At 38.7% G+C, this 23,954-nt stretch overlaps 2 protein-coding genes and 2 long non-coding RNA genes across 5 annotated transcripts in view; 2 read left to right on the forward strand and 2 right to left on the reverse strand.

Annotated features, from left to right (window-relative positions):
• Knockout (Stork-head domain-containing protein knockout) overlaps positions 1-12,957 on the forward strand; it is a 110,323-nt gene extending 97,366 nt beyond the window's left edge. The window contains exons 4-8 of one of the 2 annotated variants that reach the window (XM_072019703.1): positions 5,360-5,815; positions 8,418-8,624; positions 9,171-9,355; positions 9,539-10,012; positions 10,538-12,957. In XM_072019703.1, the coding sequence (XP_071875804.1) occupies positions 5,360-5,815; positions 8,418-8,624; positions 9,171-9,355; positions 9,539-10,012; positions 10,538-11,779 (2,564 nt within the window). In that variant the 3' untranslated portion in view covers positions 11,780-12,957. The remainder of the gene's footprint in view (positions 1-5,359; positions 5,816-8,417; positions 8,625-9,170; positions 9,356-9,538; positions 10,013-10,537) is intronic. The other variant, XM_072019704.1, reaches the window with a different exon arrangement.
• LOC139995843 (uncharacterized) overlaps positions 1-16,191 on the reverse strand; it is a 192,492-nt gene extending 176,301 nt beyond the window's left edge. The window contains exons 1-2 of the long non-coding RNA XR_011802076.1: positions 16,087-16,191; positions 15,714-15,813 (exon numbers count right to left, since the gene is read on the reverse strand). This is a non-coding gene — a long non-coding RNA (uncharacterized lncRNA). The remainder of the gene's footprint in view (positions 1-15,713; positions 15,814-16,086) is intronic.
• A 1,951-nt stretch (positions 16,192-18,142) lies between these two features.
• LOC139995634 (uncharacterized) lies at positions 18,143-20,127 on the reverse strand. The gene is made up of 4 exons (XR_011802024.1): positions 19,772-20,127; positions 19,597-19,696; positions 18,893-19,517; positions 18,143-18,807 (listed from the first exon to the last, which is right to left on the reverse strand). It is a non-coding gene; the product is annotated as an uncharacterized lncRNA (long non-coding RNA).
• A 658-nt stretch (positions 20,128-20,785) lies between these two features.
• Positions 20,786-23,954, forward strand: part of Fstl5 (follistatin-like 5) — a 54,105-nt gene continuing 50,936 nt past the window's right edge. Inside the window, exon 1 of the mRNA XM_072019434.1 lies at positions 20,786-21,249. The gene's annotated coding sequence lies outside the window, so the exon portion shown is untranslated. The remainder of the gene's footprint in view (positions 21,250-23,954) is intronic.

The following is a 23,954-nucleotide window of genomic DNA, read 5'->3' on the forward strand; positions in this document are numbered from 1 at the left end:
CTCGTCTTTTCTCATTCTTGACCGTAGCCTGTGTGTAATCCTAACGCAGACACAGAGGCGAAAAGCACGAAGCTACTTGCCTGCATTAGGTACCTAGTCCGATATGTATGTAGTGGAAAGCATTCAAAACGCGCCCGGGACAAGATTCTCACGAGGAACACGATGTTCCACGCCCCAGAAACTGACGTATCGAGTTCCACGATCCAACTGGCCTCTCCCTGACTCTTGCTTGTCTGCGCCCCTCGTTCCGTCCTCGTCGACAGCCCCACGAAAATTGTGCAACCGAAACGTTTCTCGGTTTCTTCGTGATCCCCGTTGTTGGCAGCTTACGGGTGTAACGACGTGGGGTATTATCCTGCCACTTTTTCCGACCGTGCTCTCGCGTCGGATAAGATCTCGTAAACGAGATCAAAACTGGCCTCTCCCACGCAGACGTTATGCCGTCTTAGTTGGGCCATTTACTGCCCATACACCTTGTGTATACATGCTTCCACATGCGAAACAGTCAACGATCGCGAATAAATTTCAAGCCCCGGAGACTCGCGTGGGGGACCTCATACGTGTCCACCTCGACCATTCAGAATGAAAAAATTGAAATAAAATTTGCTATCCGTACTTTACACCAGAGACTTTATAACTTTCTTCGGCGCTGATATCAGCGAATAAAACATTTGCAGAGCTTATCGTTGCGATTCCATCGAACCATATACCATGGAAAATGTCTCAACGATTTTTCATCTCGCGAGAAACTACATTGTTATCGGTAAATTGAATTATGCTAACGCTACGAGCGAGGCGTACGAAATTACATTATCACCGGCACTCTCTCTCTCTCTCTCTCTCTCTCTCTCTCTCTCTCTCTCTCTCTCTCTCTCTCTTTCTCTCGAAATTTCTAGAAAGATCGCATATACGAATGATTTCATTCATTCAATTTCAATTCAATTCGTTCGTTTCTGGTAACACGAGAGACGATAAATAACGTCAATGTAACCGAAGCCCACTTATTCTATACGCTGTTCTAATGTCTTTTGGCGAGGGCGTTGACGGTTGGGTAGTAAGCTGTCGTTTCTGCGAAAGAACCACGAAAATCGGACGAGTTTCGAACCTGTAAAGGTCTCGCACCTGTCTGTAAACCGTTCTCAGCTCTCCCCATCCGTTCTCGACTCGTCGTCGTCGGCGGCTCGTTCCTTAAAAGGAACGCGTGGGTGGGCTACCTCCTTGCATAATTACGTGCGTGCAACTCGCTCCTCGTGGGCCGTGGAGAAATTCCAGGCAAGTGGGCAACTGGACCTCGTGCGACGACCGTTTCCAACTTTTCCATTGAAATAACCACGTGATGAATATTCCATGAGAAAGTCGCGAAAGAATCGCAATCATCGTCGATCGGACTTCTCTAGCGCCATACGCAACAGTGATTTCTCGATGGCGTATTCCAACGATCAGTTCTCGGTTTTATCTCGCGTTCGACATGGATGCCGGTAGAAATTGAAAATCTGATATTACCCGATACATTACAATCGTCGGAAAGACAACTCTCCAATGCAAACTGGTTTCTCGCGATAATATCCAAGGAGGACGGACAGCTGGCGATACTCACCAAGGAACAAACGAGAAAACTCGCGGTAGCGTATGGAGTACAACGAGATCTCGCTGGTAATTTCTATACGAAGATTGTCCAGCTTATTTACGACAACCCTTTAACAAGAGCGTACCAGAGAACAGACGCTTTCTGGCGTAGTTGAACACGTAATTACAGCTCTGTTTCTTATTGCCTGTCCGCGAACAGGGACTCAAAAGCAACTAGGGGACTAGAACAGCGAGCGTCATCGAGCGGTGCACGGAAATGGCAGTGATCCGTGATCGCGACTTGTTCCAGAGGGTAGATTCATTGAACGCCCAGGATTTAGTGGAATTCAAAAATACGAAAGATACAACTTTAGGAAAATTACATGCCACGTGATTTCACGCGATAAACGTTGGATACGGACCATTTATGTACAGAATGATTTTATTATCTTAGATGGTACGTAGGGGCTTGGAATAACTATACAATTGCTTGTTGGACATTGAAAAAGCCATTCGGAGTATTTTCACTCAACGAATTAGCTAAAATTATTATTTTCCCTAACGTTTTAATTATTAGCAAGGTAATTGCTAAAGGATAAGTGTTTTACTATATTTTGTTTAAAATGTCATCAGGTTATTGTTGAAGTATAAAAAAGAATATTTAAGAGTGCGTCATTAAGGGGGCGTGTGTGGGTATAGAATAAAAATTAAATTTTTCTTCTTAGAGGCTGATACTCGCGAAATTGCATCGTGCAACGTTCATCGAATATTTTTCAATGTGGACGCGGACGATCGATATCTGTAAAGGGTCAGCGCAATATCGTGTACAGAAGGCCGAGCTACCCTTCGAAATTGGCATATGGCACGCGGCGATGAGGGAAATATGTATATTAAAATGCATTACGAAGACCCATGGTGGTCCAAAGTGACGGCGAACGAATAAAAGTATTCAACTCAGTTTTATTATGTCACAGGGTCCATCGTGCGGTGTATACAAATCAGAAATGAGGGTTAACTTTCAAACAGGCGAATTCGCGTACCATCTGTTTCGTTCATCGGTCTACCGACGTAACAAGCGAGCAGCTACAATATATCGCTGAACTAGATATTTTTGAATTGTACAATATTCCAATAACGTATAATCATCGGACAAAATTGAACACGCTGACAGAAGAACTTTCCACGTATTAGTTTAAAGATATATGTCTGAATGGCTAGGAACATTGCACGCCTATCGAAGCATATCTCTCATGTATGATTCGCAACTTTTAATCGTCCATCCATTATCCTCGGATGTCCACCTGACTCTATCTCATAAATTATTTAGCTTCCAGGTAACAACAGAGCTAAGTGCAATATTTCAAACTATTATGAACAATTTAGCTGAAATTTAACTTTTAGACCCGATCGTATTGATTTACCTAGCTCGTTTCCTTGAATCACCTCATAACATCATCAACTCTACTTGATGTCTAGTCTGCGATTTAAATACATCAAACATCCAAAATAGAGTACTCGTTATAGTTTTTGATGAATAAAAAGAGGTCTTATTTACTTAAAAGTGTAAGAGCTTTTATTCTGTTTGAATAAAAACTAAGTCTAATTCTACCGTTGCGATCATAAAAATATACAAATGTTTGCGTAAAAATCCATAGTCTATCGATGGCTAACGCAATCTGAACTGTTAAATTAGACGTTGTATGTCAACAATCAGCGTACAGTAAGGAAAAAAAGAATAAGAGGATTAAATGTGACAATCTCCATACGTGTTCGGAAAAAATTCACATGGTGCAAAGGTGATACGGTTACTCATACATTGCAACACAACGTCTCTGATGACAAGCTGTTTCCTACACGTTGCGCTCTTGACAGCATTGAATATTCTTGGCACGAGCGTGCGGATACCACTGGAATTTCGGAGTCCTTCAGAGTCGCAAGCTTAGAATAATCCATAGTCTTTTCGTGGGCGTGGACCAAAATGTATGAGAACAGGAGGCCCTCAGGGGCTTGAAAGTCACCTTAAAACGTGACCGGAAGAACAAAGGCTTCAATTTCGCCACGAACGTCTCTCTCTTTTTCTCTCAATCTCCTTACGGCGTCGAAAATTTTCAGTTTCCATTTAGCCTTAATTACCTTTCCTGTGTATCGCGTTTATGGTACGCCGTTTGACTGACGTTTAAAACGCTAATTAAGTATTGTTAGCCCGGAACAGATTTGTTCTGGCATACTAGTTTTCTCCGCTCCTAGAAATTGACCGTTTTAGTTCTGACTCTCTGTGATCTTGCACGTGGGAATGCATCTGGTCGGTGTGGCGTTTCATGAAAATCGAGACTACGAACCGAGATACGCGTGTATACAACGTTTCTGTTGTTTCGTACCTAATTTAGAAATTACAGACGTTGCACCGTCGACGATATTATAAATAAGTGGAAAAGACGTTTATCACGAATGGGAAAGTGTACCGTGGTATTATCGGTATCTGCTCGCCCGGTTATGACTGCGATTTAACGAAAATTGTTCTCTTTCTCTTTTTCTCCGCGTATCAAAAGGTTGAGATACATTCGCATGACCAGTCACGGAACGTTATATTACGTCGTTAAACCATTCAATAAACGTATATTAATAATACAACCGATAAATCTACGTTTACCCGTGTTACTGTACGAATGACCGAATCGATACCGATAAACTGCGATTTACTAACTATCCGCGCGGTCGTTTAAATTTTCCGCTTTCACAAAAGCATAGCTACGCGTTCATCGCGCCATGCTATGCACGACAAATTCACGAGAATATTCCGTAAGTGGATTTATAGGCGCACGTCGCTCGCATGCGAATGCACCCGCAGATCTGCCGCGATGTACTTGTCACGAACTTAATACAGCCGCCCCTGTCTGCTGGAAATGAAATTCGATATGTTTCGCCTTGTTAAACCTTCGTCCCATGAATACGTGAATTCAGTGGTAGAATTATCTTGGGATTATATGGAATAATCTGGCGCGAAGAGCTAACTGAATTTCGTCGACCTCCGAACGGTATCGGGAACAGAATCGAAAGATATTTGAAATCGAAGCGTACTATACGTAATATCGAGACTGTGGATTTTTGCGAATTTATGGGAAACTTAAAAGCATAGAAACGTTTAAATATCACGTTGAACGAACAGAAAGTTATATACGTTTCTTAATGAAACACTTTGTTTGTAGTTGGTACGCGCATGGAAACTCGAACCGTCCCGGTTGAAACTAGAAAGGCAGTTACCTGAATGTTGCTAGTTCTTAGCAAGCAACCTGGCTGTTACGATTTCATTCTGTCCAGCGAATATACATGGAGAATTTTAATGAACGCGAGAACTTTAAAAATCCGATAGCCACATCTCTTGACGTCTGATCTTATCGTTCGTACTTCCACGAAGCTCTACATCCGCCGCTTGCTTCGCCTTATAATCAACCCTGATCTTTCTTAGTAGGCGACAACTGTTAAACTGGGGGAATGCAAAAGTGTGCGACAGTATATATTTATAAGCATAAATTTGCAAGTACCGTGGAAGTACTTAAAGTTTAAAAGTATCTAAACGTCAAGGACAGAGAATTAACATTTTCAAAAATAAACCATGCTTCCATAGTTAACTATTAGCCGAAATACCGTAACAAAGTATAATTATTTTTTAATAAAGGAAAGAGAAATAATCGACGATTAAATCAATTTCAAAATAATCAGAATCACGGATAAAATTCATTCCACACCATGCGCAACGACCTGACGTATAATTGGCATTTTCCTTCCTGTGCAGGCGACATCGACGATTGCCTGGTTGCCCCAGTGGCCCAAGGACAATTCACACCTCTACCGGAAGCTCTTTGTTGGGCCATTTTGGAGTTGACTTCTCAGAGGCAAGCTGCCACGCTCGACACGCTCAGGTCCGCCCTTAGGAACGCATTTCCGGCGATGCAGAGACCGAGCCGCGAATTAGTTTACGACGCCCTCGCGAAACTCATGCAAGAACGAAAAATTTATCACACGTCACAAGGCTACTTTGTCGTTACACCCGAGACCAGGAGGCTGAGGCGCGATTCCAGCAACTCTAGGAGATGTTCCAGAGAGGTGAGCGGATCGAGAGGTCAGGGTAGCATGCTCATGTCCAACGACGAAGCTATGGCGCTCGTACACGGTGAGATGCTAACCCTGAGGGACGGCGACGTGACGCATCAAGCTGTGCAGACGAATCTCGCAGACGTTATTTGCGGAGGTAAGAAATCCGTGAGCTCACAGAAAGTTCTCTTACTTTTCTATCAGATTTCATCGCGAAACTTCGTCGACAAGAAAGATTGCAAATCGTGTGGAATTTGTTTTTCAATTCTTTTTATAATACACAAAGGCTAAAGAACGTAAGGTACTACTAATATTACTAATTGCAAGAGAATTATTGTTGGTGCATATGAAATTTCAAATGAAATAGATTTACGTAAACTGCACGTAGTTTCTTCAAAACATCGTACGTGTATTTAATGAAAAGTAATATCCACGTGATTCGATGCGCTTTCCCAAAGACTAACACAATTACGTTATTCGATTTTCATTATCAGTCCTCAAACTGAAGAACTCTTGGATTGAAGTCTTTTCTCCATTTATAGGTTCATTTAAAATAATTTTGTATATTAAAACATCATCCGGGTCGAGTAGAGGATGTCTTTAATCTTCCCCAAATGCTATGTCTTCGGTAACTTTCATCTTATTTCTTGCAAGTTCTTTAAGTTCATATAAAGAAACTTAAATATTCTGATTATTCACGCTGGTCGATAAAAAAAATCTTAATATTTCTTTACGTATCCTCTTTGCGATAATTATACGTGACATTTAGCAATTTTCTTCTTCAACCTGATTCATAATTATTGACAATGGGAAAATACGTATTTAATGAGTGACATCTGTTCATCGTTCGTTTAAAGTTTGGCGAAACGTTTCATATAAATTGCTACATTGAATCCAAAATTTAGAGGACTTTTACACATACACATCGACTTTTAATGAAATGTACGTATGTATGAGCGAAAATACCTAACAAAGTCGCGCGTTTTCGTGTAAAAGATTAGCCAGGAAACAAAGTTACTCGCGTCGCGAAGGAACTTAATCGCGGAGAGACTGGTCGATCGTGGCAAACTCGTTCGGCACGTGTTCGGGGATCGTTCCGAGTGTCCAGGAGTAGTGTTCGTTGGCTCGGCTTGCACCGGCAGATCTTTTTCTCTAAACTCGATGGACGAGTCCAGTGCGTTTATGTTGTTGTCGTCCTTGGCAGCCACGCAGTCCCGCAGCGGAAGACGGTGCATTCCTACGCCGGATCGGATCGAAAAATTGTCGCGATTCGATTTAAATTGCGCCACCCTTATCTTGGTATTTAGAGTGGCTGTCGTCTCGGTGGCGAATTTATACCTAGTGGTATGCTTTAAAATTAGAAATTCAAATGGAAACGCATATTACCAGAGAACTATATAAAGAAAAGTCTTCTTTATCGAGTATCGTGCGTGCTCTCTCGCTATGGTCAACGCGATTTCAGCATTGTACGATAATACTCTTTCCATATATTGCCCTGTACTATCAGCGTTTCTCCACTGCCATCCGGTAATAGCTAAAATATCGCGTGCAGCGATGTTACATTGTTACCCGCGCCATTGATCGCCGCCAGACACCATGAATCCTTGCATGCGATCGTATTTGCTAACTTGAAAGCACGCTTACGTTTCGTCCACGTCGAAGTCTCACAGTTGTAGTTGTGATCGTCGTTGTTGCTGATCGTGGTCGTGGTCGGTCAAAGTTTTGGAGTCGCGCAAACTGGAATTTTCTGGCGCATTGACACGGAAACACCTTCAGCACCTTGCATGTTTCGCCTCTTACATACATCAGCACGTGTATGGAGAACGTACACGCGAGCATCGATACACACAACAAGAAGAGAATAGCGTCCGTGCCAAGTCGACGATCCCTGGAAAGCGTTTAGCACAGCCGATATATTAGCTATTGGTCACGACAATGTCTACCGTTACACACGCTGTCGAGATCACGTGGGGGGGGGGGGGCACGTATATAATCTTCCTACTTTTCTCTGACTCGTTTCTCGAGTGATTCTCACGCTGCTAACCCACACTCGGTCGTCGCCACCGCCTCTGGCTGTGTACCGCGATGAAAATCAGGGACGAGGGTGTTCCACTTTTTGAGAACGCGATTCAAGACTCGCGGCTTCGAGCTCAAACAGTGTTTGGAATGAGAGTCTTCGACGCCATTTGCAAACCGAATGATCAAATTTCTTTTTTGTTTTTTTCTTTTTTTTTATATTAATTACAATGGATTTTCATCCGGAATAAGTAATCGATATTTAATGATTGTAATGTTGATTCAATTGATGTTTGATTGGTATAGAACAGTCGCATGGGATGTAATAACTTCAATTGCTTGTAATTTGTATAAAAGAATTGTTATATCGAATACAATACAGTCGATAAGAATAAAGAAACTGTACGAAGAGTACCAAATACTAAATAGATTATAAGCTGTTTTTCCTTTATCTTATTTATGGCGGCAATAGGCGATAAGGTTAGTGAGTGCAGTTACTGAGAATGTAAAAAATTCTAAGCGATACGATTGTTGAATATACATGTAATATCGTAAATCCTCGGGGTAAAGAAGACGATCGATTCTGGAAAATCGAGTTTATTTTGGGAATAAATTAAATTATATGTAATAACAATTAATAACAAATCTACTAAAAATTTTATCTAGAAAATTAAGAATCGATTTTCTAAGTCCTAAATTACCGTCCTTTTCTCGTGAAAATATGTAACTGTTGGTGTTTGCAGGTAACCCCAACGACAAGGTTCTGTTCGCAAGATGTCGATCGATGCCGGGTCGCCTTGAGAGGCGACATTCTCTGCGACTTTGGGGATCCGCCAGACGTTTACCCAGAAGCGGAAGTTCACGGTCTTTGCCGCGAAGGCCAGAAAGAAGCGATACTTCGTCGAGCGCGGAATATGCGAGCACCGACAGCGCACCCCATAGTCCAACCAGTGAGTCGAATCGGGGAAGGGATTGTTTTGGTGATGGATGATCATTTAATCGGAACGTATTGGCTTTTCACTTGAGGCTATTATTTCGATCTGGATCATGTTCTTTATAAAAGAGAGCATCTCGTTTCGAATTTTATACACGGAGAATTTTCCTCCTTGCTATATTTCACGAAACAAGATATAAAAAAATATGTTGGAAGATATAAGTACCGGAAGCTTATCGCACTAGCACAAGCATTCAGCGTTATAGCTTTTACTTAAAAAATATTATCATTCGAATGCTGAATAATTTTTACTTTCAACGAAATAAACTACCCAACCACGCTTTGCAGCTCTTCCATCTATCTCTGAAAACCTTAAGATGAACTAGAACGAAACTCCTGACTGAAGAGTATCTGCAGTTCCTCAAGTTCCTAAACCCGCGAACCACAGCCAAGCATCGACCAAAGAACGAAGCTTCTTAGTCACCTTTAGCTGGCAAGCCCTTCCTCGATCCCCGATCTTTCATTACGAAATGCAACATCGGTTCCTCTCTTTTTTCTCAAGGTTTCTCCGGTATTTTTTCAGAGAAAATAGGTCTACTCTCGAGGCTATTCCGACGAAGTACACGAAGAAAGGGTGCACCGTTAATGGGCACGTTCAGTGCTCAGTATCCTCCTACCGAGTGGTTTAATCCACGTGTCGTTCATCTACACAGCGTAGCCACGCAAACGAGAGCCGCTAGCCCTTCGGTGAGTTTTTAATCGGAACGGTGCTCTCTACTAACGAAAAAAGAAAACAAGAAGATAAAAGAAAGAAAGCATCCATGTTTTTGCTCTCGATAGACGGAAATTGAACGCGAACGTTGAGATTAAATCGCGCGAGAACTCGAGTGGAGCGAGCCGGTCAGCTTAACAACGGAGTAACGTTTTCAGATGATGGAGGGTCTAGCTCAGTCACAGGCCAGTTTCCAAGTATGGGATGATTCGAGCTCGGTGCGATCCGCCACGCTGCCCAGGCGACATCGACGCCAAGCCAGCGGTGATTCCTCTAGTTTATTGGCGAACTCGACGCCCAGAAGTTCCAGACGACATCGATCACCGTGTTCGACAATGCCCAGATCAAAGTGCTCTAGTTTAAGCAGATGTACGTCCAGAGCTTCTGTCCTGCCGCCAAGTACCAATCAGGAACCGTATCAGAGTCGTAATCAAACGCAAAATGGTAAAAATTCGGCGAACTCGTCGCCTAGTAGAAGCGGCGGAAGTTCCGGATCAGTTAGAACTACGAATGCTAGCCCCGCGAAAACGGCCACCCTGGGCAGATCCAGCACGAGACAATCTAATTCTAGACGTCCCAGTCACGATTCCACTGGTAGTGGTACCAAATCAAACGGATCGCCTCAGCATAAGGTAATAAGAAACTTTGATTTAGACACGTGGTGATCGTGCTTCATCTACGGAGTCTGTACGTATCGTTATCATTGGCTCTATGTATCGATACAGTTTAATTCCTGGATTACCAAAATTTCTATTTTATGTGTATTTGAAAATCTGTTTAGTACTGCACGAGTTAAAATCATATTTTATATGACAGACTAGATCATTCACGAAGTTTCACTTGCGAATTTTTTCGAAATGACTTCTTATTTGCTCTGAGAAAGTTTTTAAACGTTCGACTTAAAAGCTTAGATTCGTAGACTGCGACGAGTTCTAGGACTTTCTCAGATTTCTAGAAAGTTTAAAATAGTAAAAAAAAAGAAAAAAATAATGACACGAACGTAGATAGCTTTATTTACAGAAACGTAGATGCACATACATATAATAATGTACGTTTGATAAGCGTTCAAAGTGATAAACGTATTACTATAAATTTCGAATTTATAAACTCTGGAACACAGATTAAATGGAAGATCGAATAGCACGTTATCTTTGCAGGTTCTACAAAAAACATCATCCGGTCACTCGTCCCATTCCAGTGGAAAGTCGATTTCGAGCGGTAAACTCTCATCGTCGCCGTTGAAAACATCCACGTTACCAGCAAAATCCTCGCCGCTCAAAGTCGTGCAACAAGGATCCTTGACCCCGCTTCAAGAGGCACAAAATTCGATAACTCTACAGGTGTCGACGAATTTAAGTCCGGTCAGTCCATCGCAGGAACAACGTACGATACAGAACAGCGTGACGCTAGCTTCGAATGCGACCAGTACGACAACCATCTCCGGGTCCCCTGGCACAAAGATTTACGTACAACAGAACAACTCGCCCATGAGATCCGTCATCACGTTTGAAAACGGCACGGTGAAGACCAAAGTGGCTGACAAGGAAACGATGGACTGCAAGGAGAAACAGGATCGGGAATTGATCAGTGAGAAACTCTATAAGACCAAGATAGACGAGGAGAAGCTATTCAAATCAAAGCTCGATGAAGAGAAGTTGAACAAGTCGAAGCTGGACGAAGAGAAGTTGAACAAGTCAAAGCTCGACGAAGAGAGATTGAATAAGTCGAGCAAGCTCGAACGTCCATCCTCCCTTTACGCTTCCAAAGAGTCGAAACCGAGCCATCTCTTGTCAGAGTCCGATAAAGAGAACAAGCCGAAAGCCGACGAGGAAATACCTAACAAATTGAAACTGACGAATCGCTTGAACAACAGCCAAGCTCATTTAATAGACGGATCGACCAATAACATAGACAAGAATTCTTTAGTCAATGAACATCCTCCATCCGCGTTAACCAGCATGAAGAATACCAACGATGCCATGAACAATTCAAGGAAATTGAGTTTATCGTTATCGAAGGATGCTTTAAGCTACAGGAACCTTCTTCGTCCGGATTCGAAAAGCAACATTGCGTCGAATCCACCATCGCCTACCAAGTCGTTCGATGGCTTCGGCGGATCCTTTAACAACGTCTACATAGAGAATCTGGAAAGCTCGAAGCAGCAAAAAGCACCGCAAGGTTCGGAACCGAATTTGGAGAAAACGGTCAGTCGAGGCGATCTTTGTTCGTATCCAAGCCTAAGCGACATGCAGGTTCAATTCACTAGCCTAGCAGCGCAGAAGATTCTCAAAGGTTGCCCGATTAACAGCGTGGACACGTTGGTTGAAGTCAACATGGCAGCTGCGGAGAAGCCAAACAACTGCGACGTTACCGTTCACACTGACTTTGGTCTCGTTTAAAGTTTTCTTCTTCGTCGATCATCAGGAAACCGGACGTGGGTTTTTCACACGTTTTTCGTACAGTGAAAGGTTGAACTTTAGCATGATGAACTTCTCGGTATCTCGTATGCTTGCGTCGTGGTAGAAATGTTAAATAGCAAACGGAAGAACGCTGTACTGCTTAAGCATATAGAGAGAGCATTGTAACAGTTACCAATAAATAAACGTTTGTTATGTTCATCAAATATAGTATATGTATCGTACGATCGCACGTTATCTCTTTCCCCGACAGTTTTCACGATCTGATTATAATATTCACGTTAAACGAATCCCATACGATTCTCATTGAACATTGTGCTTCCATTTGATCATCTATATGCTTACGCGGCTGAACGTTCGATTATATTGTGTAAAATAAAAGCCAGCCATTCCATAGAGAATATTCGTTAGCTTATTTCTAGTTGCTCAGAGCTCAACACTCAACCAATCCGGCGAACTCTATTAATTATCAAGCGTTGATTTAATACGAATTAATTTTATCCGCGTGATATTTAAGTTACAAAGCGATATTTGAATGCTGCTTGCATTGTCGTTTCACTTCATCCATCGTTATTGACCACTCTCGTTTGAAAATATCGAATTTTCCGAATAATCACACCTTTCATAATGATGTTTATTAAGAAAGCAAACAAGTAAATATTCCTTTGTCAAAAATTATTTTCCGTTATTGCTCTTACATTCAGCTTAAAAATTATTCAGAAAACAATGCATTGCGCGCATCAAATTTCATCGTGCCTCCATTGCCCTTTCATATTCTTTTCTTTTTTGATTCTTGGTTTACTTTAATATATTACGCAAAATGAACTATAAACGGGTACCACAGCGTCGTAACGTTAGCAGTTTTGCATCGCTTTACCGAGCTAAAGCGATTTGCTAAAGCAATACTTCACGTACGATAGCCTGACAATTTGCCTTACTCGAACGGAAGAGAAAAAAAAAGATAATATTTTATGCAAATTCCAAATACTGCCAATTTCGTAGCGTCGATTTAGGATAGCGATCAATCTCGAGTCTTCGTGGAAGGTGTAAAAAAGAAAAAGAAAAAGGAACCGGTAACGTAACGTGCACCATTCGTTCATCTCGAATTAGTTGTCACAATGAACGAGCGTCTATAAGCGTTAGACGATATTTTATTTCGGTTAATATGCCAAAGTAGAGAGGAAGCGTAGTGCAGTCAACATTTTGTAGAGTTTAGGACATAGTTATTGACTACACGAGCTATAATTAACGACTATAATTAAAAAGTTACGGCTATAGATCGTCGTTACAATTATCGTATTCATAATGAAATTCAATTAGAATGGGTCAAATTTTTTCAAAAGGAAATTCCCACGGATAACAGCTATACGTATAAATTTAATACCTAAATTATGCCCTTTATATATATATACCTCTGATAAAACTGCAGTGAAATAATTAGAAGGAATATTTCGATCGAAATCGTCGTTTATAAGAGAAGAGAAAAATGTAAATTTAGATTGAAGTTTGCAGATATGTAAAACGTTTATACCGAATGAAATAATCGTGACGCGAGAGACAAAAGTCAACTGCCTACAATATCACGAAATTCTAGTGACATTACACGTATAACGAAAAGGAGGTGCATTATTTCCCCATTGAGAAAATAAGCGGTACCATTTTATTCACTAGAGCAATGGTAAATCTAAGTGCCAAAACCGTTAATAGTACTTAAAATCGCCTTAAAACACTCGCAGCGCGACCTCATGACGTGATATGACAACGAAGTCGCGATGTAAACGAGTTGTCCGTGTAACGTTTGAATTACATTATTCATCTTAAAAACGTCAAACACGTAGTCGTAAAGATGGTAAACGAAACTGGGCCCCCTCATGAATGGGCTCTGCTTTGTACATTTCGTACGTTGTATTACCGATTAACCGATGGTAATTTCGATAAACCTCTGAGTCTTCCAGTTTTTGTGGAAAATGGAACGACAGCGACCGTGTTACGTCCTTATTTCTTATCAAAACTAACTTGTAGAGTACTTGTGTAATCTTGTTCTTAATAATTATAACAACGAAAGCGTATGATAATAAAGAAGATAAAAAATACATACTCCTGTTATTTTACAACCCGATAGTTAACAGATTAATAGATTTAATATAATTAATGAATTAATAGCTATTAGTCCTTCTTTTATGATCTCTAATATAAAAATCAAGTCATCGAAAAGTAAACATTAAGAATGCACAAGAAAATATAAATGAAAACTAAATGATATATCGAGTAGAGTGCAAAATGGATTGAAAGATTCGGCTACATAGATTTGATTGCATTATATACGCAATAATCCTTACACAAAGCTATAGAACTGCTAACACTAGATGTTTTTTAAATCTTAGTAGTAAAGGCGAGAGCACTCATAAACCGATATACTTTTTTTCATTTTAGTGCTTGATGCTATTTTTAACATTTCCAATTTAATACAGAACAGCTGGTTCAAAAGATACGGTTTTTTGATCGATTGAATCGATACAATGAAGCGTGTAATAGCTATTACTATAATAGCTCATTCATAACTACGACAAATCGTTCATTTATCGATTCAACTGTTTGTTTGCTAGTAGCACATACATACGTTTCATAAATGTGTTTATCGTGAAATTACCGATTTGGTCGCTTTCTAGCTAATCTATCTTTTACAATACGATATACGTACCCAATATCTTCTGTTGATTCTTTTTCTATGACGGTCGGTAATACCAAAACATAATGAAAAATGTACTTACATCCATCTTGTCTGGCAAATAATAGGATAGACGAACAAATAAAGTATAAGCATATGCTATAAAATTACCGAATCAATCAAAAACCGTATCATCTGAACGAGCTATAAACCGGTAACGCTGGTAATGACAGGAATTCAAACTAAGTGCCATCATTGACTAATTGTCGATCATAGATATATATACATACTTTACCTCTCACAATATATTCTACCGTACCAACTACCAACCTTACCATTTTAATGTCATTCCCGACATTACCGATTTAGTGTAGAATAAAATTATTGACCTCGTCTATAATGCCATTGACGAAGAATATCTATATACTCGTATACTGTATACTGTAGACTTGTCTGTGATAATATTAAAATTTTAGACAGCATTTATAATTGTCATATGTAATTGAAACTAAATTCTAATAAGAAGTTAGCAACAAACCACGCCTAAAAATATATATAAATTATAGATAAGATAAATTATACATATCCTTGTATAACATAAAAATCAACGATTCTTTAAGTTGTTTAAGATATTACCATAAGAGAGCTATAACAGTCAAACGATATCCAATCACGGAGATACAGGACCTCTCTATGAAATAGTAAACCACTATTCAGGTAGGTAATTTCAACATTAACATATGTGTTACTCAGAATAATACTGATGTATCTCTAATCTTATCATAAACGAAACCATATTACATGTTGAAGACAATTTTAACGTATCGATATAACAAGCAAATATCTCCACGTATACTACTTTAATTATTTAATTAGATCAATAATTTTAAAAGAGATGTTATAGTTTTGCGTTGAATATTCGGCAATATTCAATATTTCACAAAAGTTTTTTTTTCAATATCAATACTGAATATATATTTCGATTCTACTAAGCTTGTATTAATATCGTATCAGACATCAGACATAAAATTAGTATTACGAAAGAACACGATATGGACAACAGGATCCCATCCTGAACTGATAAAACACAAAGGGGAGATGTTACTACTCACGGGTATAATAAATACCCGTGACCACTATGCTCGTTGAAAGAATCTACGTAATGCAACCAGACGGCGGTCTCGATTCAGACCTTTTACCCTAAGACATGATTGATTAACCAGAGGAACAAAAATGCATGCAACTTACGATTAGATGCGGAGAACGTTGTCATCAATGTTGCTGTGGTCCAAAAGAAGCCGTCATCAAAGCATCGAACTTTATAGTAGATGTAAAGGTTGTGAAAAGTCTTTAATAAATTTCTATTAAATTCATTTTAGTGATAATAAAGATTAAAATTCTAATAACGATAAAAATTGTAATTCTAACCTAAAAACTTGAATCTAACTAAAAATGCAAATTCTAATGATTTCTAAAGTATACTAAATGTTCCTATTTTACTTAATATTGAGATTTTAAAATTACATTAAAGTTTTATTACAATAAAAAAATAAAGATTTAAAGCTTCCAAACTTATTTTTTTTCATCAGATCACACAGAGTAAAATAAATTAAAAACTTACCACTTTTGAGTTATGCAGAAGATGGATCCTTTTGAGAGAGGTTTTAAGTTTCTGAGAGAACGAATACTTAAAAAGCTATATATTATGAATTATTTAAAAAGAAAAATAAAAGACTACTACTAACGCGGCCATTTGAATTATAATCGACGAACAAACACTGACTGTAATTTCGCGAATGAATTGTATTTTTCATACAATATATTTTAGATACAATTAACTGTCACCCTAATTGTATTTACAATACAATTAATTAGAGCTAATGTGTAGACACTGACTCTACGGACCGCATTGCGCACGATCACAAACAGTCTCTGAAACAAAAATAAAGCCACATTAGTAGCAAAGCAGAGGCAAGTACGAAATCAAGTAAAAAATAAAATCAAGTAAAATATATTGTTCTTACATTCATTTAAGAAAACACAGCTAAATGTGCCAATTAATTATTAGTCACTTTTCATTAATATAAAATATAATGTTTAAAATTTATTTTTTACTCAATTCATTATTTAAGGATTCTAAAATATTTCTTGCTACTTTAGAATATTTATAAATATTTTCAAGAATTCAATTATGAATATTTAGTATGAAAATTATATTAATAATACTATTAATAAATTTTGTCACGTTTGATAAATACCTGATAATGCTTGCAGTGAAAAAAGGTTATGAAATAAAATTCTTCACAAACGTTGGATCTAACATTAAAATCGAAACTTGTCTATAGTCACCTATCATTACAACTCTTTTGTAAAAGTAATAAATATTATTAACAAAAATTAAAAACAACAAAATATACGTATGTATATCTTAAATATGAAAGAATAATTTCTTTGATCTTCTTTATTTTCACCTTGGTATTCTTAAAGTGAAACTACTTATCACTTAATTATAGTATATGCGAGTTAATTACACAAGATCAATTTTGTATTATTACATACTGATTACTATGAAATAATACACACATTCATAAATTACAAATATAGCTATAAAAAGTTGCTATAAGTGCACATATATAGGATTGCCTCTATCATAATAACTCAACATTACCAAATCTGCATTGAAAATGATCGAATTGGCTATTAATCATCCGTAACATTTATGCTGCAAAATTTTTATTCCTTTAAAGTTATTCACGTAATCATATTAGCATAATCACCATAATCACAAATCTATACTAAACAAAATTAATGATAATAAGATAAAGCTACATGAAGTAATAATAGCCATCTTCTGTCAGAAATCCGTAATACAAGGATGATTCGATCAATCAGAAAGGAAAAATGATAAACGATTAAATAAACATATATTAAATAATTAAATAAAGTTGATGAAAGTGTATAAATACTTACAAAGCGGTTAACGACGCATGTTAGATGAGGTTAAACATCTTAACTACTGTTTACAACGCGCACTAATACTGCGCGCCAAACGTACGCGCGGGAATTGTTGGGGAAGTGGTACGAGCTTGTACAAAATACGCACATATGTAGTTTTCTATATATATGTGCACCAAATTTAATTTGATATGACCAATAGGAAAGAAGCAAATTGACTTCGAGAAAACTATGTAATTTTACTTATTTTCAATTTTATACATATATTAAATGAAATATATAGTAAATGTTTAAATAAGCACATTGTAATTAAATGGAGTTGATAGAATAATATTAAATGCTTACAGAATTCCAAATCATCGAATTGACTCAGTCTTTTAACATTCTGATTACATACGTAGTTATTATAATTATATTTTCGATATTATTAATAGCACGAACGTTATATCAATTTTTTTATTTCCATTCTAATTACTACGAAAAATAAACGAATTCACACCATAATTTTTTTTCTTTAGTAACATTACTAAATTTATGTATAGCAGATGCAATGTTCCACTTTAATTAAATAAAATAACATAAGTGCTTAAATTAATAATAATTGATATTGTTTTCCAAATATTAGCACCTCGAAATATTATTGTAAATATTAAATAACGAATATAATATTGATTTTAATATGAGGAATATATTACTATTTGAAAAACGATATTAGGAAAAGAACTATTTTAATACATTCCGGTCTACATCATCCAAAATTATTTACGAACTCCTGTGATAATCTAGACTGGATTAACATACCTCTCGGGGACGCCATAGGAAATCATATGATATCTTGGGAACATCACAGGATGCGTGTGTTTCAGCTTTAGTTAATCATAAGATAGTTCCATATGTTAAGTTCATCGTGAGCCCATTCCGTACAATGGTACGCTTATTTAATTGGGAACAAAACATAAAAATCTCTTCTGTCTTGCCCCATGTGTTTATCACATAAGTCGGTCTTGCGATATATCGGTTCGCGATCGCTCAATTCCTTCGAATTACTGCGTGGCGTACTCGCTCGTGCGTATTTCGGATACGCACGGATCAGCGTGCGCTTGAAAACCTCTTGTATTCATAAATCGCTCCAAGGATCCCCTTATTTAGATGACTGCTCAATGACTATTCGTGGTTTGCATCGAGTCGCGGGAGTTCTCATCACGACCATGGTGCTTACAGAGTCCAATTGAGGATCCTACCTGATTGGTGCTTCGGTACTCGGACAGGGTTAAGACCAGTAATTTGATGTCCTTCGTAATCCTGTTCAGTAGTTCATCCCACCGGGAGTGAACCCCACTTGTTCAGTCGAGGACTAGTGCTTCGTAATCCTATTTGGTAGTTCCTCCTACCGGAAGTTCCACTTGTTTAGTTGTCATACCTCTATGTGTACACGAAGACAAAATCAAAATTTTGCCATATATAATAGGTACCTGAAAATTTTTAATGTTTGTTCTTCTTTACATTATCTCGATTCTTCGACGGCAGCTTCGACGGTGGATCGTGTAAGTTTCGAATGGCGAAACAAAAATCGTATGATGGTCAATCCTGGAGTCCCCCGTTGAAACTTGGAGGTCTCTTGTGATACCGAATTATCAGCGAATTATTGTATAATGTTTTTATAACATAGCGTGGGAGATAGATGTTGTGTAATGTATGCGTCCTTTTAAGTTTTAGGTTTACGTCTTAAGTCTTACTTTCAAATCTTACTTTTAAGTTGCTTCGTTAGTTTTAAACCTTAGTTTTAGTATATTTATGAAGATTGAAGTACTTGATCGATACCTTTATCCACACAAGCAAGTTGTTGATGATTCTTTCGCTCTTTTCGTTTGTGCGCAATTTATCTATTTGAGTTATCCATAAATTGTGTTGCGAGTTTCTTAGGTAGAAGTATGTAGAAGCGTAAAATTCCATACTTCGTTTACAATTACACCATATCCTGATTCGTATTCTATTTGTAATTTCATAGAAAACTTTACTTTTAATTCAAATCACTATACTATATCGAATTGATAATGTCGCATGTAACACAAAAATGGTAGAGGGTACGAGTGAGACCTACGAAAAAGCATTGCATATCACATTTATTCTGTTCTTAGACAGAGATATAGAGATAGAGTATGCGAGTCATACGTACCGTGTAAGTGGGTGCGATATGGGAATAGAAAAAGAACGCTGCGCAGAGACCCTTTCTGTTCTTGTTTAATCAAATATGCACACTGACGCCAGTCGTTGTTCTAGATTCGGTGCAGATGAGAAAAAGAAAAAATAAGAAATAAAATTCTTCTATTTCACAAAAGAAAGGTACATACATACGCATTTTCTTGTTCTTCCAACCCTCTGTCGCTACGGCGATTTGCCGCAAATCACTCTTGTCTGCTCGATATCATTGCTATCATGTGTCTTTCTTCGTTTTCCTATTAAGAACAACAATGGCAGATATAACAGATCGCAAAGGGATTGCGCGGTAAAATGCCGCACATCTGCACGGAAACTTAGTCAACGATGTCACGTTTATTCTGATCTTTGTCAATGCTTTAGCCACAGACGGTTAGCACCCTCGCAATTTGTTTTGATCGATCGGTATTTCAGAACATGCGACACAGAGTGCCGTAAGATGCCAGGTCAATTTTGTGCCTCATCTGTAATGCTACTGCTAATAAAAGAACCAAATCTGAAATACCGATAGTAGCAAAGTTTATCAATATACAAAAATAAAACATATAGTTAGATAAAAATACATAATTTCTAGATAAGTTTACAACCTTATATTCAAACTACAGATTTTAAATTATACTATCGTTCACAATCGATTAAGTGCACTTGCTTCTTTTAGTCCATTCCAAACATCTATTAAATATATATATATATAGTTCATCCTAAATTAAAATAGCCTTAGTTCTATGACAAATTTTCCCTTTGTTATTCTTAACTTGACAAATTGAGTAAAGGAACGGGATTTACTTTATTTCATTTAAACTTTAATAAATTGTACTTACAATTATCCTGATAAAACCAAGAAAGTTCAAACTCATTGACCGTAGAACCGTTTAACTTTATCCCATCGACAAATTCCGTAAGAAAGCTTGCACGTGAGATTCTTTCAGCGGCTGGAGCACTTTCGCACAAAAGTAATGGCTATACAATAAGAATCGAACGCATTAGTTAATCCCGTTTCCGCTTTCCTTCCTAATTGCTTAAATTGCCGGAAAAGTTTAAGCGAAGCTGAGGCCACGCAAGCGCACCGAGGCGCGCACGCTGCGCCACTACCACTCTGTTAGGTAAGGTTAGATTAGATTCTACATCGTTTTCCAACCCTCTCCTCATGTTCAGTACACCCCAAGCTATCACTGCGGTCGGTAGGTTTCACCTGTATAATCACATCGACGAATGCATGCGCACACATTCACACACGCGCACGTTCGTGTATTTGTTTATACGCTTGCACGATCGCGTATTCGTTTTGTTAAACATCGATCTACGCGTCAATGCGATCATCTAGGTTATCAATTAGATCGGTGGTGGGTAACTAAATGAAAAGATGAAACCGTCACTTTTGAATACAGTTTGAACGATTCGAATTTTGTCTAAACTGCCATCAAAAAATTCCGGAATTTCTTAGATATACTTTTTCATAAATCGAGAAACATATTAGTAGACTAATGCGAAGATGCCTAAGAAACTTTGGTTGGACTAAACAAACTCGCGTAGTGTTGTCGCGGCGGTGGTTGTAAAAGTGGCTGTAAAGATTGTTACTACAAAGCAGTCTCGACGGAACTAATCACACAGGGTGAGTAAAATAATTTGTAGTTCACAAGATTAGTGTTTACTCTCGAACTATCTAAAACTTTTTCGCGTGGGAGCACGAGGATACTAAACTCGTGCTCCCTTAATGCAACTGATTTAAAGGTCCATGACTCAAGTACTTCGGAAGTTCCGCACAAACTAGCTTCCATAATAAATTTTTACTTAAATCAAGCTATACACCGGTTTTTTAAGGATTTTACGGTCCTTTAATTTAGTGGAAGGTTCGCGTACAATGCACCGTGAATTCGTACATACACGTGAAACTATCGTGACGATTTTATCAAGTTCACCGTGTAATCGTGTTTCAATCATGCATCGACTAACTGAACAACAACATTGCGAACACAACAGGGATAACCCGAGCAAATACGAAATGAAAGCTTATCGGTTTAAATATAACCGTGCACCGGTGGTTATAAATGTCGTAAAAGAAAAGTAAACCGACAACTTTCGTTCACAATACAGTTGGTCCTATTAGTAGATCACGTAATCAAAAAATGCGTAAATGAAAGCACGAACGTCGGAAACGTGGTAGTGACCAGAAAAACCATGTGAAGTAGAGAAATGCAGGGTAGTGGAAAATAAAATGAGATATCATGGTCCAGGATGAATTGATATAGAACAATTCCTCGATCCTGGTTGCGAGTACCTGGCCGCGTGGAATGAACACGTAGAGGCAGCTGTATATCTGTAATCACGCAGGTGTGAGTGACATCTACGAATATCTGAGTATGACGCGCAGGCGCCTCCACCTGTAGATACGCGAGGCTAAATACTAGATTTATCCGTCGGTGGAACAGACCGCTCGACGGAGTATGCGGATCAATAGAATTATCTTTTTTTCCTTTTCTCGCAAAAGAACGGATCCTTTTACCCGGCACTTTTTACCATTTGGTCTCAACGTTCGGGGTCACGGAATCATGCAGCGCACCGTCGTGCGTTGTAGCTTGCAGAGAACTAACTAACGACGAGAAGATCGATAAAATTACGTATCTCATTGAAAGAGTTCGCATTCGTGTCGCTCCTACTCTTTTCTTTCACTCGCCATAAGGAAACTCAATCCCTCGATCGTAGACATCGTAGAATTGTTCTTCTTTGAACGACTCATCCTTTTGCTTTCTACTACTTCAACGATCCACATCAAGGGAGAAGTATCTTGAAGATAGATTGATGCTTTTTCACGATTTTCATTTGTGTCGAATGAAAGAAAGGAATACACGATCTCTTGGCGTATCGAAGTATGTGATGAGAAAATGAAGCAATACTCGCTATATATGATATATTTCCGAATTTTGACAAACGATCTTTAAGAAAATGGATTTTGCAAGCTCAGACTGTGACTTAAAAGGCAATTTAAGTCTCTTTCGAGAAATATTTCTTTTAATTAAAATTATCCACCGTTCGCTAGAACGAAAATTAATTTGGATACGGAAGAAAATATAGGCAAAATACGTGGTATCATCGTCGTTTAGTTGTTTTTATGATAGAGGCTTGTTTAATCAAAACCGCTGATGTTTTTATTTATTCAACTCCATACAATATATCGCTGTGTATCGAGTAGCGGTACACTAGGCGGGAAATAATCGATCTGTTGCAAAACTTTTGATAGTTGCCACAAAATGTTCTCTTGTAAATAAACGAATAGTCGAACGTTTTATTTTCAAGGCATATAAAGGATGAAAAATCCGAGTGATCTCGTTAAACAATTTCACAGGGTCTGGCTTGGGCGACAGTTGCAACTACAATACTGTTCGTTTCATCCTCGCATTTACCTCGTATTATCTCGTGCTCATTGCTGTCGTGGCCGTTTTCATTGTTCTTATTATTGTTTCCCATGCACGACGACGATCCCTCCATTAATATCACGGCCACCGCCAACTCCCGCCCACATCCCCCAGCGTCATTAACATTAGCATTTTTATGATTATTAAGGTCCATAAGCATTATTATTTTCGCCGGTGGTTTCTGAAGACGGGAAAACACGAGCGGAACGCATCACAGTATTCCGTTATGAATTGCATTACCTTTTCAAAACAGCCATGCATTATACATACGTACGCAGGAGTCACATGCAGAACGATAATGCCACCCCCGTGGTCCAGCTGTACTGGTCCTGGACGCGTGAAATGTGCAACACGGAATAGAAGAAAATAGGGAAACGCGATGGAATAGACGTCTGTCGGCCGTACAATGGTCGCCGTCGGGTCAAAAGTTCAGAACTTTTGTCATGTAACTACATATGTAGCTGAACTAGGAGTCGTATTGATCTCGAGCGAGAGCTGGACGAACGAAGTTCTTGGAGATTTAACGAGAGGCTCTTGGCGATGAGCTGCTTTCCAAACAATACTTCGTATGCGCTACTAGGAAGTCCGAATGAGCGCGCTTATGCTCGAAAGTAACTCCGTGCACCGCACACCACCGGTTCGCACATCGCGTCGCTCGCCAACTTGCAACCTCTCCTCTTTCCTTCCCTTTCTTCCTCTTTTCTTTTTTTTTTTTTTTTTTTTTTTTCGAGCCGAGTCGGCTTTGAGTCACCACTGCTCTCTACGCCATTATCACCGGCTTTTTGGTCGCCTTCGGAGCTCGATCCACATAATGCCTATGCTTTTACCTCTCTTTACGACCTACGAAACGAGCCGGAAATGTCACAGCCGCGGTTTGTCGTTCCCTTCTATTCTGGTTGCGCTT

This window comes from Bombus fervidus, chromosome 16 (genome assembly GCF_041682495.2).
Source record: "Bombus fervidus isolate BK054 chromosome 16, iyBomFerv1, whole genome shotgun sequence".
In the NCBI taxonomy this organism is placed as follows: Eukaryota; Metazoa; Arthropoda; class Insecta; order Hymenoptera; family Apidae; genus Bombus; species Bombus fervidus.